Below are 15,264 nucleotides of genomic sequence, written 5' to 3' on the forward strand. Positions count from 1 at the left end.
AGAATACACACGCCCAACAAAAAGATTATCCATGACTCAAAGACTGCAGTGTTCAGAGAAAGAGAGGCAGCAGTGTTTGGCCCATACCTGAACGGGGCTTCTTTGTGGAATCGCTCCCAGAATTGCTGCTGTTCTGCATCGAAGGCTGTGCACCTCTGGCGGAGGAGTGTCACTTCATTTGCCTGCAGTGGGGCCACCTGCTGCTTCACAGTAATGGCCACCTTTTTTATGTTGTTCCATTTCTCAGGCAGCTCCTGCAAAGGAAACCTCAGTGTGGTCAGATTCCCAAGGTGCTCTTTCCTCTCCCATAGTCCTGAGCTGGACAGAGCCCAGATGCTTCCATCTGTGCTACAAGATGGTACGATGATGTGGTGGTGTCACCTTCCCATTCCCTACAATCTGCCCTCCACCCACTCTTCCTCGACTTCCTTCCACAGCTGCTGTCAACTATTACCTACTGCTCACTCAGCACTAACCTTCTTGCTCTCAACCTCTGGTCCTCTAAGCCCTCTAAATTTGTGAAAACTTGCAATGCTAAAGAGACTTTTAGATTTTTCTTAAAGGAAGATGTTTCTACAATCTTCGGTTTCTATTGCTTCTACCATATTTCTACTGAAGCTACATTAACCCCTTCCCTTTTCTATGTTCTTCAGGGTTGCTTGGTTATTTTCTTTTATGTCCCACATTACCTCTTGGACCATCTTAACATATTTCAGATCTGCTTTTTTTTTTTTCTCAACCAAAACATTGGTTCATTTCTGTGGAAAAAAATTATCCATCTTAATTCTCCCATCTATCTCCAGCATTGCCTTCTCCCATATGTATTGAGTTTCCAAAATTTGCTAGACGTTACAAATACACTACATATTATAGTTCCAAAACACGGATCTTGCAGCTCCAAGCCCTGTTTTTCATTTGCTGTACCCCACTTTACCCCATTCTGAAATCCTAAAATGTTTCCTCTATTTCTTTTATAAGGAAGACATAAATGCACTGACCTCCAGCTGCTTAAACACTGTTTCTGGCAATTCTTGTTCATAGGTCTTCAGCAATTCAATAGTCTGCTTTAAGGGCTCAAACATCTCATTAGTGTTACTCTGCCGTTCTTTAACAGCCATAAGGTGTCCCATGATCTCAACCACGCCTTGGAAATCTCCTTTTTCAACTTTCTTGAGTAAGCCGCTCTCACTATTCTTTATAAACGCTTCCAGGTTGGCCAAGCTAATCAACACAAACAGAATATGAGGAACCATTCTCGTTCTACTTCTCAAAAGGCAGATGTATTGATTTCCCCAACAAAAATATCTATCATTATGAAAATCCTACCACATGCCCAACACTTGACTAAGCACTCTACATAGACTATGCTCTGATGTTAAGAATGTGACCTCTTGCACAAGGTGTCAAGGTTATGAATGGCAAAGACTGAGGCCTATCTTGAGATGGAGGAGACTTAGGAGGAGACACGACATCTAAATGTAACGTGTAATTTGGATAGAATCAAGAATGGAGGCCATTTCAGAGGTTCTCCGAGCACACTCAAAATCTGTGATAGTGTGTGGAACCTTTGTATTGAATGCTAGATTCAGAGAAGTGGCAAAATTTATGAAGTGGATAACATGAGAATTATGGCTTGCAATAGCGCTGCTTTGTGAAAAGAAGCATAGAAAAAGCTTCTAAGAGGTGTTTGCTGGCAATGCATAAATGATCATATGTTGATGGACAATTCCAGGAGAAATAACCTCATAATTTTCAGTAGGCCTTTATATCACTTTACTATATGGCAGGAAGAAACAAACATTTTTAAGTTGACAAATCAAAAACTGTCTTAAGATTATACTCTAATAAACATGTTCTAAAACTTAAGTAATAAATGAGAAGGCTTAAAGTGTGAAAAATATCAAAGAATAAAAACAAGCAAGCAAAATTATAAAATAACTGAGTAGAAGATCTAAAAATGGAAAATATAATTATAATTTAAATTTCAACAAAGGTGAAAGGGGATTAGACTGGCATATGATATATGTGGAGACGTTTCTAAACTGCAGGGTAGAAAGAGAAAAAAGGAAAAATATGCAAGTTATTAAAAGATAGGAGATAATGAAAACATCATACATAAGTATAACAAAAGTGCCAGAAGAACAAAATAGAACAAACAAGAAGCAACATTTGAGAAGAGTCTGGCTAAACATCTTCTAGAATTGCTGAAAGACACTCAGTGTGAGATCAAGAAAGCCCAACAAATCCCAAGCAGAATAAATATAAAGGAACCCTCATATATATACTTCACTATGAAACTACAGATTACCAAAAGAAAACAAAATCTTAAAATTAGCTTCAGAGCAAAGACAAGTTTCTCAAAACAACGACAGTACACATACAACCAAAACAAAACTAGAGTGATAACTGACTACTCGGCAACACAAATGGAAGCCAGGACACAGTAGAATAATATTTTCAATAATCAAAGGGAACTTATGTTATTCTTGAATTCTCCCCTCCACAAAACTATTTTTAAAGAACAAGGGCAAAATAAATACATTTCAGACAAAGAAAGAATGAGAGCACTTCATCAATAGACCTTTACTAAAGGAACTTCTAATAGGATATACCTCAGTCGGATATCTGGACTACAGAGCATTAATGGTAAGTATGTTGGTAAATCTAAATAGGAGGCCGAGGCGGGCAGATCACAAGGTCAGGAGTTCAAGACCAGCCTGGTCAACATGACGAAACCCTGTCTCTACTAAGAATACAAAAACTAGCCAGGCATGGTGGTGTGTGCCTGTAGTCCCAGCTACTCAGGATGCTGAGGCACAAGAATCGCTTGAATCCGGGAGGCAGAGGTTGCAGTGAGCTGGGATCATGCCACTGCACTCCAGCCTGGGCGACAGAATGAGACTCCATCTCAAAAAAAAAAAATAAAAATAAAAATAACATTCAGTATATACATATAGTTCCCGGGGCTTAAATAAATAATAGAGAACAATCTAAATTACTAGGAATTATAGAATACAATTTGATGGATGAACAGGAGACATCAAACTATTCTAAAGTCTTTTAATCATTGTGAAGAGACTAAAAATAGTAATTAATTTATTTATTTTAAGGATGCTTATTAAAATAGCAGTGGTAACCATTAGAACAGTAGAACTACATGGCATGACATTCAAAGTAGCAGAGGAAAAAGTGGAATAAGGAAAATAAAAGAAAATATGAAAAATTATACCCCAATGCAGACAAAAAAGGAAGTCAATGAAAAAGAAAAAGAATAGCAAACTAAAAGAACATAATAAAATAGTAGATTTAAATTAAAATCTACCACAATCAATGTTAACGAAAAAAACCCTCCAGTTAAAAAATACATATTGCTAAAGTGGATTTAAAAAATCAGTTCTATGCTGATTATAAAAATGTCTTCTAATGTAAGGGCACAGCAAGGTTGAAAGCCAAAGGATAAAAAGAGATGCACCAAGCAAATATCACCAAAGAAAAATTGTTTTAGCTACATTAATAGAAGACAGAACATACTTTAGTACAAGAAATATTGCTAGTGATAAAGAAGATGTTTAATGTTTGGTTAAAAGGCTCAATGTTCCAAGAAGATATAAAAAGTCAAAATCTGTATGCCTATAACATAACCTTAAAATATATGAAGCAAAAATTTACAGAATTACAAGGAGAAATTGACAATATACCACTAAAAATGGAAGATTTTTAATACAATTATCTTAGTAAGTGATGATAGATTAAGTAGATTAAAAAGAGGCAGTGAGGATACAGTAGATTTGAACAGAATAATTAACAAACTTGAACAATGGACATACATAGAACATTCCACTCAGTACTTATAGAATATACATTATTTTCAAATATGCCCAGAAATGTATAAGAACTGAATATACTAGATTGAATAAGAAAAACTTCAACAAATTTCAGAAGCTTGTTATTAGACACATCATTTTTAAACCACAGCACAATTAAGTTGGAAATTAATAAAAAAACTGTAACTAGAAAAGTCCCACATTTGAAAAATTAAAAAATCTAAACCCATTATAATTAATATTAAAAGTATTTAGAACTAAATTATAATGAGAGTATTACATACTACAACGCAAGATGGAGGTAAAACTGTATTTAGAAGAGAATTTATAACTTTCAATGTTAGCATTCAAACAGACAAAAGACTCAAAATTAACAAGCAAACGTTAGCCAAATAACAGAAAATAAATCCAAAGTAGTAAAGGAAATAATAAAAGAATAAATTATTGAAATAAAAATAAAACTATAATAAATAAGATCAATGAGTTTATTAGATAGTTTCTTGTGTCTGGCAAGACTAAGAAAGGAAACCAGAAAGCGCAAATAAAAATGAATAGAAGGCCGGGGGTGGTGGCTCACGCCTGTAATCCCAGCACTTTGGGAGGCCAAGGTGGGAGCATCACCTGGGGTCGGGAGTTCGAGACTAGCCTCATCAACATGGAGAAACCCTGTCTCTACTAAAAAACACAAAATTAGCCAGGCGTGGTGGTGCATGCCTGTAATCCCAGCTACTTGGGAGGCTGAGGCAGGAGAATCACTTGAACCCCGGAGGTGGAGGTTGCGGTGAGCTGAGATCACGCCATTGCACTGCAGCCTGGGCAATAAGAGTGAAACTCCATCTCAAAAAAAAAAAAAAAAAACAATAGAAATGAAAAGAGGGAGACACCATAGGCTTTGCAGAGATTAAACAGTTGAGAGGATCTTATCCATTTTAAAATAATAATTTGAAGAGTTACATGAGATGGATACATTCCTAGAAAATATGACTTACTAAAAGTGACTTACTAAGGAATAGAAAACTTCAATATCTTTATAATCATTAAAGAAATTATAGGCTAAAATCTTCTTACAAAGAAAATCCCAATCCCAGATGGCTCAATAAGAAATTTAAATCAAACTCTCAGAGATCAGAAAATTTCAAGATTACACCAACTCTTCTGGAGAATAAATAAGAAGGATTACTTCTTGTTTTATGAAGCCAGCAAAATTACAAAACCAAAAATCAGATACAGACAGGAAAAAAAAAAGAAAATTGAAGGCCAAATTCAATCACAAACAGGTGCAGTAATGCTAAACAAAATATTTGCAAACACAATAAGCCAGAGAGTATGCTGAAAAAGATAATACTTTATGTTGGGTATATCTCAGATGCTAGGTTGTTTTAACATTAGAAGCCAAATAACATATTCACCACTCTAACAGCTTGAGGGAAAAACCAGAATTATCTTAATGGACATAGATAAAACACTTGACACAATTTTACATCCATTTATGCTAAATACTCCTAACAAATTAGAAAAAGAAGGGTAGTTTTAAAATCAGATAAAGCAAATCCACAGAAAACTCACAGCAAATATTATACTCAGCAGTGAAATGTTAAAAGCACTCCTTTTAAGATCAGAGACAAGACAAAGATGTATGTTATCCCCACTTTCATTCAACATTCTACTGGAAGTCCTAGCCAGAGTGGTAAGGTAAGAGATAGCGATATAAAGCATAAAGACCGAGAAGAAGGAAGTATCATAAATTTGTAGATGATGACCATGTACATAGCAAACACCAAAGAATGTACAGATGAATTATCAAAATTATTAAATTTAGCAGGATTGCATGATAAAAAATCAATGTACAAAATAAATTCCATTTCTACAGAAAATATAATTTAAAAATATCATTTATACTAGGAACTGAAAAACAAAATACTGAGGAATATATTTGAACAAAAATATGCAAATTTTTAAAAGACAATGATTACAAAATTTCACTGAAAGACATAAAAAGGATATAAATAACTAAAGAGACAACATTTTCTTGGACAAGAATACTCAGTATCATCAATTCTACTCCAATTGGTCTATAGTCACTACAAATATAATTAAAATCCCAACAGATTTTTTTCTTCTACAAACTGATGATTAAAATTTATATGAAATGGTAAGGACCAAGAACTGTCAAGATATTCTTGATGAAAATGATCCAGGTGGAGACCTGCCCTGCCAGATATCGAGATTTGTTACTAAGCTACAGTAATTAGGATTTCTTCATATTCATGAGTGCTAGATAAGGGACTATTTAATGTGAAAGATAAAATTTTAAAACTTTTAGAAGAGAATACAGGAGGGTATCATTAGGATATCAGGGCAAAAAAAGGATTTATTTAACAAGACAAAAGAAGAACAATATAAGGGAAAAGTTGGACACATTTGGCCACACAAAATTAAGAATTTGTTTACCAGAATACATCATAAGTGGAGTGAAAAGACAGGTCACAAAATGGTAGACTCCATTTGCAAGACATAAAATAGCAAAGGACTAGATATAGAATATGTAAGTAATTCCTAATCATAATTTCAAAAAGGAAAAAAAACAAAGTCCAGTAGAAAAATAAGCCACAGATATGAATAGGCAGAGAAAAGGAAACATAATGACTCACCAAAAACATAAAAAGATGAGGACCTTTTTATACTCAGAGTAGTGCAAAATATTTACCACAGTGAGATACCATTACACTCCCACCAGAGTGGCCAGGATTAAACAATTTATCAATACTAAGAGGTGGGGAGGATGTTAGGCTGTAAGAGCTTTCACCCATGGCTGTCTCTACCTTGGAAGGAGCTTGGCATTATATGCATACTCTTTGACTTAGCAATTCTGCTCTTAAGTATACACCCTAGAGGAGTGCTTGCCCACTCCGTGATCACATATAAGAGTACTTACAGCAACATTGTTAAAAGGGAAGCAGTGTCCTTAGGGAAGAGCAAAACCACTGGAAACAACCCAAATGTTCAACAACTATGGAATGGACAGATACACTGTAGTACATTAATCTAAGGGAATACTCTACGACAGTGAAAATGAACTACTGTTATACTGTCAACCTGGATAAATCTCAAACATAATGCTGAGTGAAAGAAATAGAACACAGAAAAATATATGGCATACAATAATATCATTTCATTTTTATGAAGTTTTAATGCAAGTCTCCATATAGGTATGTGTGTATGCATATACATATGTATACATCCATATGCATACACACGTGTATATATATCCATATACATTACACACACACACACACACACACACACACACACAGCGATAAAGAAAAGCATGGGAAGGATTATGTCACATTTAGGACACTAGTAACATCTTGCAAGGAGGGAGAAGGATTTAAACTTTAAAATATAGCCAATATTCTGTTTCTTAGCTGGATGATGCAAACTCACATATTCTCTTTAATATTGTTCTCTAAATTGTATGTATGTTATATTTCATCATAAAACTTTTTGTAGAGAGAGAATGGGAGGTGAAGAACCAAAAAAATATATATATAAACACATGTTTTGAGAAATTTTGCTGTAAAGGAGTGCATACAAAAAATTGTGTTGTAGCTAGAAGGACTTGTGGGATCATACTCCTTTCTCTTTTTCAATGTGGCAAATATGACAATATGCTCACATGCTACTAAGAACGTGTAAAGGAAAGAATTAATAATGTTGGAGATAGGGAATATTTAAGAAGGTAAGTCCTAAGGTGAGAGGAAAGAGGCTGGACTTAGAAAAGCAAGGACAGCTTATCCACAGTCACGGGAGAGGTGGTTGAATATCTGGCTTCAAATGCAGGCATGTTGGTAGATTTGTTGATGAAAAGGTGAATTAGTTCTCTTGTGATTGATACTAATTTCTCAATGAAATGAGAAGCAGAGTCATAAAGGCAGAGAAGATATTTGAAGGAAACAGGAGTCTGAGAGAATTGAGAAGTGTCTAGGAAAATGTGAAGGGCCTACTCGAATTTATGCTCACAAATGAAATGTAGGACTGGTCAGAAGACTGGTTTGATTTTGCTTCATCAGGGATGAATTGCTCAGGAAAGGCGTGGAGCACTGAGTTTAAACAGTCAGGGTTTTACAAGGTGGGAATGGGAGGGAATAGGGACCGAGGATGATAGATTCTGAGAAAGCAGGGGAGTCAATGAATTGGAAATCCTGATGGGTTTGAAGAGTTCTGGGCAGCAGTGTTGCCAAGTAAGTGAGGTGGAAAGATAACAGGTGGAGGCCAGGGAGTGGAATGCTTCAACCTGAGCTTCTGAAGGCAGAGCAATTACTTCCCCATCATTCTCTGAGCCCCACTGAGAACGCAGAAGAGATGTAGGTAGCAGAGGTATGGCAGAGCAAAGGGTGTTGGAGGGAGGAGGTCAATGGCATAAGAGCCAATGTGATGGAAATTCTGTGGATGCTGGGTCATGGCGGGTGACTATCAGCAGAAAGTGGGAAGGGTGGGAAGGGAAACCTCTGAGCCAGACGCTAAGATCTGCACTGGTGAGGAAGAGGGAGTAATGGCTTGGTGGGTGATGGCAGCAAGGCAGAGTGCAGCTGGTATTGTCTGAGAATTCACGTCAGCAGAGCTGGTGATTTTGAGGGAAGATGGCGGTAAAATGGTCTGGAAGCAGCACTGAAGAGCAACCATACCTCACCCACCTGCAGGCCTATTGGTAAGAGGGATATAGGAGAAAAGTCGGCCTCCACTTGGGAGGGCTGGAGGGGAAGCAGTGTCCTCAGAAGGGAGCCAGGTTTCAGTTGGAGCAAAACGGTGATGAGACAAGATGAAAGGGGCAGTAGGCATTTGCTGCTGTAAGATCCTGAGGTCTGGTGCAAGAGCATGGGAAAGCTTTGCCAGTGCAGGGGTAGGGGTTGAGTCAGATTAGGGCAGGAAGAGCTGAATGGGATGAGAATTTACGTAATAAAAGGGGGTTGGACTTCTGGTAGTGAATGAAGTATCTAAAATGCAACGTAAGGTGGGATTCATCCTGACCTATTAACGAAAGGTGGAAATCACATAATTACATGGCACAGAGGAGACAATGATAATTTTTTTTTTATTTCTATTTTATCTAATCCTCCAGAATACAATAAAATCTTCTCCTGAAGTGTTAACACAATAGCCAGTTTCTAGAATCACCAACTGTTAAAGCTAGAACACGGAAGACACATTAGAAGAATCCAGTTGGGCTGTCTTCTTTCAGAGGTGAGGACATAGGGATCCAAGGACACAAAAGTCAGGCCTCCTAGCTGCTCTACTGTGTGTTCATCGTGTTAAACCCACCCCATTAGATCTTTAAAGCCCACCTGGTTGATGCCTATGGCACCTGCTGTTACCACATCCTGTATCAACCATGTGTTTTTGATCCTTTCACGTCTGGGGTCTTAGAAACTCTGGAGGGACTTCTCCGCACGGGCTGAGCAGTTCCTTGAGACAGCAGTGGCTGGCCGGGAGCGCACTTTCCATATGCAAACCAACTATTCCAGAGTCCAACCACCTCCTCTATGGGGCTCTCATGCTCTGGGCCATTATCCCCCTGCCCTAATCAGCCCAAGGCCAGGTCCCAGACAATTTGGAATAGCCTCTGTGCCCTAGAGCTACTGAAATGTTCAGACTCGCCAATCCTGAGCCTGCTTGCCATGCCTTGTCTATTCCTTCCCACAGAAATCACAACAAAGGCTCCTGCCTGTATTCTCCGCCTCCCTCTGCCTCCTGACAGACCCTGGAGCTCGCCACTGTGGCCCTGTGTGGCATGCCATACGCTGTCCTCCTGGGAACTGTGAGTAATAATCTATCTGCTGTATACTGTTCTCCTGGGAACTGTGAGTAATAATCTATCTTTTTATGGGAGTCATCTGCTGCTCTGTAGCCTTGCTGTGCCTGAATAATAAAACATGCATTTTGAAACATGCTGCTTATCCTTGGATTACCAGACCTAGCAATGGAAAGGGACCACAAAGCAGCTGTCCCCTCCAACAGTGCTCCATCCTGGGGCATCTGTCACAGTCCTACCACCCATCAGCATTTCCTCTTCTTGCCTCTGAGTTCCTCAGGGAAGAAAAGCTTTCATGAATGTGGAAGAATACACAGGAAGCCCTATTTAAAACATCCCCAGTCAGGTGCAGTGGCTCACACCTGTAATCCCAGCACTTTGGGAGGTCAAGGCAGCTGGATCACCTGAGGTCAGGAGTTCGAGGCCAGCCTGACCAACATGGAGAAACCCTGTCTCTACTAAAAGTACAAAATTACCCAGGTGTGGTGGCACATGCCTGTAAACCCAGCTACTCAGGACGCTGAGGTAGGAGAATCTCTTGAACCCAGGAGGCAGAGGTTGTGGTGAGCAGAGATAGTGCCATTGCACTCCAGCCTAGGCAAAAAGAACAAAACTGCATCTCAAAAAAAAAAAAAAAAAAAAAAAAAATCCCTAGAAAGCATTCTTGGGGTTTCCTAGGGTGGTTGAACATCACCCTTGGAAAATCTCTCAAAGTTTATTTGTAGATAGATGAAATTCTCGATGCTACCATTTTTTTTCTGCCTATGGCTCCAGATCATGGAGCAAGGCAGTGGCAGCATTAAGCAAAACCAGCACTAAACTGAGGAGGGGGTCAGGTTGGCCTTCCTGCAGTGTCATCCAGCACTCCAAAGGGTGATCACTGTGCAGAGGGACTGGTGGTCCCCAATGGGATTCTGAGATGGGGGATGAGATTCTAATTGTGGTGGGTCTCTGGGGACCAGGCCAAGGTAAAGTGATCGGGTGACTGTTGACTACGTGGATTATTCATTCAGAGGATGATGCTCTGGCTTAGAGAGCCTAGTGCTGGGCTAGGTGGTCTAGGTCACAGTAGGGCAGACAGAATTTCATATCCAGCCTGTTGCACGGTGAGAATGGCACAGACAGGCAGTCAGGAACACAGGGTTTTAGTGACGCCCACATTGCCCAGCTGGATAATCCGAGACAAGAAGTAAGAGGTAGAAGGAGAACAAAGAGGCGCATTAGACCCCCTCTGCTTCCCAAGCTTAAAGAGATTGCATGGAGCTGTGAAGGGAGCTTGGTTCTGCTATTATTGACTCTAATATTCCTTACCACTTAACCACCTGCTTTTCACACACTGGAAGTCAAACAGAAAAGAAAACAAAGAGGCCTTATCTGGTGAACAAAGAAAAGGGCAGGACTTAAGTTACCATGGTGTCCAAAAGCCTAGAACCTATAACCAGCTGTCTTAATTTTTAATTTAACCAACATACCCATGGGGAAAAAATATAAAAAAAGGTTAAAAACATGGTGTTCCTCGCAGCCTAGCATGCTGGAAGAAAGTGAAAACAACTATTGTACCTGTGAGTGACGTGGTCCACAAGATGCTGTTTGAACAGGAGGCTCCACCTCTTAATAATATTCAGCAGAGATGCCTTAAAGGGTCGAATATCAATTTTCATCCAGCTGTCAAACACCTTGATGGGCTCCAGCCTGCACACCTCTTCATAGAGCGTTTCATAGGAGTCAATTTGCACTTTAAACTGAGAAAGGAGGGGAGGGTTCTCTGGGATGCCATCTTCCACATGGTCTTCAATTTCCTCCGGAGTGAGGATGTGCCCGTACAGCAGAAACTGACCCAGAACCTCCTTCTGGTGCTCCACATAGAGATACGAATACTGGCTGAAGGTGCTCCGATAGCCACAGCAGAGGCCCATCATTCTCTGGACTCTCTCCATGAGCGTGCGCCGCATGTTTGCCAAATCTGGCATGCCGTCCAGGTCGACCTGGGGAAGCGAGACAACGGTAGGCAGGTTACACCAGTGCGTGGCAGGAAGTTTGAGATTCGGCTGGAGGGGACACAGTTGGAGGGCAGGATGGCTGCAGCTCCAGTACCTGATAGTGAGGAGAGCCGTTTTGTGGGGAAAGCCGTTGCACCAGAGATGATATCCTGAAAATGCTGGTGACGAGACCCTCGACAATGTCATAGAAACCCCCCTTCACTCCAGACTCCAGAGATGGATAGAAAACTAGCTCTGGGATGGCTAGACTCAGTTGTGCTTCAAATATTGGGGTAAGTCCTGCCTTACACTCTGAAAAACACGGAAAACAAGCAAACAAAACAAAGAGTGGATAAAATGGACAAAGTAGAGGACTGTTTTAAAAGCATCCAGAGCAATGCTTTTCTTCAGATAAGCTGCTAGACTGTAGGGAAACGGAAATGTAAAATTTATTTACATCCCATACAATGTGAGGGTGATAGTCTTGCAGTGCTTCTCAGCGGCAGAACCACTGATATTTGAACAGGCCAATTCTGGTGCAGGGCTCTCCTGGGTACTGCAGGATGTTTACTTTCCTTGTCTTCGTGGAGCACATCCTAGTGATGGATCAGCCCAAGCCACTCCCCTTCCACATTCTCAAATGCCTCCTGGGGGACAGTCCAGCCTCTGATTGAGAAGAGATTGATTTTTTTTTTTTTTTATTTGAGATGCAGTCTGGCTCTGTCACCCAGGCTGGAGTACAGTGGCACAATCTTGGCTCACTGCAACCTCCACCTCCCGGGTTCAAGCGATTCTTCTGCCACAGCCTCCCGAGTAGCTGGGACTACAGGCGCGTGCCACCATGCCTAGCTAATTTTTGTATTTTTAGTAGAGACGGGGTGTCACCATATTGGCCAGGGTGGTCTCAAACTCCTGTCCTCATGATTCACCTGCCTCGGCCTCCCAAAGTGCTAGGATTACAGGCATGAGCCACTGTGCCCGGCCGAGAAGAGGATGATTTTTCAAAGCCCATTTCTTGGAAGCAGATGATTTCTTCCTAGGCACAAACCATGCAATTCCACTGATTGCTCTAGGTGAATAGGGGCAGGCTTGTCAATGATGTTCAGACACAAACTACAAAGAGAAATTACAATTCTGCCTATTCTGCTCCATATCCTTTTCTAAGACATAATTTATTGCTGTGGTCCTGTACTGATAAAAATTTTAAAAACAGTATGAATAATTAACAAATCCCTGATTACTTACTAGGTCAACTTGCCTTGCTAAATTTAAATCAAAATACAACACAGAGCGAGATGTTCCAGGAACAAGATATATGCTTAAAGTTTTTATCAATAACCACTTATTTTTATATGACTTTTCAATTGTAGTTATATTTAGGAGCCTGTTATGGGCTGAATACTGTGGGTGGCAGAGACTATTCACTGAAATCCATTGTTGTCTTCTTCCCTTGAAATAGAGTAATAACTGGAATTTGACCAGATTTCCCAGCCCTGCTTGCAGACAGGTGTGGCAATGAAATTTCCTCACCAGTGGATGTAAGACAACATGATGGTGCCACTTGTGGGCTGGGACTCTTGAGACTGCAGGTGATCCTTCTCTGTACTCAGTCTCTTTCTCCTCTACCAGACTAGAGCCTGGACATGGCATTGAGTCAGCTCAACCCCAGAAATGAAGATAAGGCCCTGAAGAATGGTGGAGCCACAGGACAGAAAGAGCCTGCCCACCAAACTGGAACACTCACCTTCAACTCTTGGTTTCAAGGGTAGACTTCTCTGTCCTTCAAACCATATTTTTGATGGAGTTTTTGTTACCACAGCTTAGCCATTCACCTCAAGTAAAATACTGCAGTATACTCAAAATACATAAGAATAGGGCCTTGCCTTCGGAACTGGAGGGATGACAAATTCGCATTAATGGACTCAGGAGAGTCCCAATATTTAACTAAGGGAACACAAGATTGGACTCAGGAGAGTCCCAATATTTAACTTAAGGGAATACAAGTTTACCAATAATGAAGTAATTATACTACTATGAGTTTATAAAATGGTATAGTTTATAAAAACTACTCTAAGTTTATAAAATAGTATAGCTTATAAAATCACCTATAATTTGCTTTATATATGTATTCATGACATATTCTGCATTAATATACATATTATGTACTTATAAATTAATAGATAAAGTTGCATATAGTTTACAGAATTCAAAAGACTTGACAGAATGTTTTGACTATATGAGATTTTTGTCCCATATGTTGACATGGGACTGTAATCTCTACATTGGATGTAATGCCAATGTAATTACCATCCAAAGTAGATTGTCCTGGTTCCACAATCTTGGTGCATGTAAATCATTTTACTAGGTAAGAGGAGGAGGGATATTTCTCTATGGAGTGGGAAGCATATAACCTATGCAGGGTTTGGGTTGAGAGATGACAGGGAGACCATCCCAAACCTTGGGAATGCACTCAACATCACAGAAGCCCCTGCTCTGCTCTAGACTCCAAAGGTCAAAGAAGTCTACTCCCCTCCAGGTTAACAGTCCAAGGTGAGTGTTCCAGTTTGGTGGACAGGTTCCTTCCATCCTGTGGCTCTACCATTTTCCAGGGCCTTATCCTCGTTTATTGTGGGTTTGACCAGACAAAATGGTAAGGTGGACCTAGGATGAAAAAGCCACCCAACTGAGCCACTGCAAGGTGTCACCATGATTTTCTCCTCAAAGGCCCCTTTAGGCTCCTTTACTTCCCCTTAGATAACCAGTGCCTTTTAAATTTTATCTATAGTGCTTCAGATCAGGCAGCTGATAAATTCAGCTCCTGCCCATTCAAAGGAGAATTCGAAGGGCCTCTATATTGTGAAGAAAATGTGTTCCCCTGTCCTCCTATTTCCATAAAGCAAAGGAAACTTTGGTCATCTTGGAGAAAGACTGCCATCTCTTCTCTCCATCCCCTGGTCCCACTCTGTCCTTCCCACAAGTGGACAAATGGCACATCAGACAGCCCAGATCAGGAGAACCAGAGAGCCACTGGTCAAGGATGAAGTCATTTAGGCACCTTTTCTAGTGCACTGTTTGCACCCAAGTATGGCTGGGGTGTCTTCCTAGATTCTCTAGGGAGGGCTTAGTGATGAAGCCCCCTGAACCTCCAGCATTAGAGGAGGCTTGGTCAGTTCACTAAGGTGAACACCACCAGTGCTGGTCTGTAAGAGCCAGTTGTCCAGACTTGGTGCCCGTGTTCCATGCCCCATTGGCTTGTTGCTTCCAGGCTCCAGAAGATGATCTCTTACCTTGCTAACTATGCTGGATTTCCTGAGTCCTGTTGTTGATTTCCTTAGTTTGGAGCACCCCTGTATCCTGCAAGCAAAGACCATGCCTCACACCTCAGCCATTCTACCTATCAAGACCATGGGGGTGGCCATTGGGGCTACACTCAGTGCTGGGCCTTGCTTCCTTCTGGATTCTCAACCTAGGTGTCTGCATGTAGTCTCTTTTATGGGCTGGATATCTGGACACTGGCCTTAGACTATTTATTTTACATCAGTATTTCATTTCGATACTTGAGTTCTTAAAAACTCTCATCTTACTTCCATCCTCTAGCTTCAAACTATTTACCTCTGCCTTTCCATTTTGACAAATCCTTCTATAGGTTCTT

The 15,264-nt window shown here is 40.3% G+C and overlaps 1 protein-coding gene across 1 annotated transcript in view; it reads right to left on the reverse strand.

Annotated features, from left to right (window-relative positions):
- DNAH9 (dynein axonemal heavy chain 9) overlaps window positions 1-15,264 on the reverse strand; it is a 369,577-nt gene that overhangs the window by 286,669 nt on the left and 67,644 nt on the right. Inside the window, exons 16-19 of the mRNA XM_055258020.2 lie at window positions 11,728-11,924; window positions 11,194-11,618; window positions 999-1,221; window positions 88-254 (exon numbers count right to left, since the gene is read on the reverse strand). Of these exons, the coding sequence (XP_055113995.2) occupies window positions 88-254; window positions 999-1,221; window positions 11,194-11,618; window positions 11,728-11,924 (1,012 nt within the window). The remainder of the gene's footprint in view (window positions 1-87; window positions 255-998; window positions 1,222-11,193; window positions 11,619-11,727; window positions 11,925-15,264) is intronic.

The sequence above is a fragment of the Symphalangus syndactylus genome, chromosome 20 (assembly GCF_028878055.3).
Source record: "Symphalangus syndactylus isolate Jambi chromosome 20, NHGRI_mSymSyn1-v2.1_pri, whole genome shotgun sequence".
NCBI classification, from domain to species: Eukaryota; Metazoa; Chordata; class Mammalia; order Primates; family Hylobatidae; genus Symphalangus; species Symphalangus syndactylus.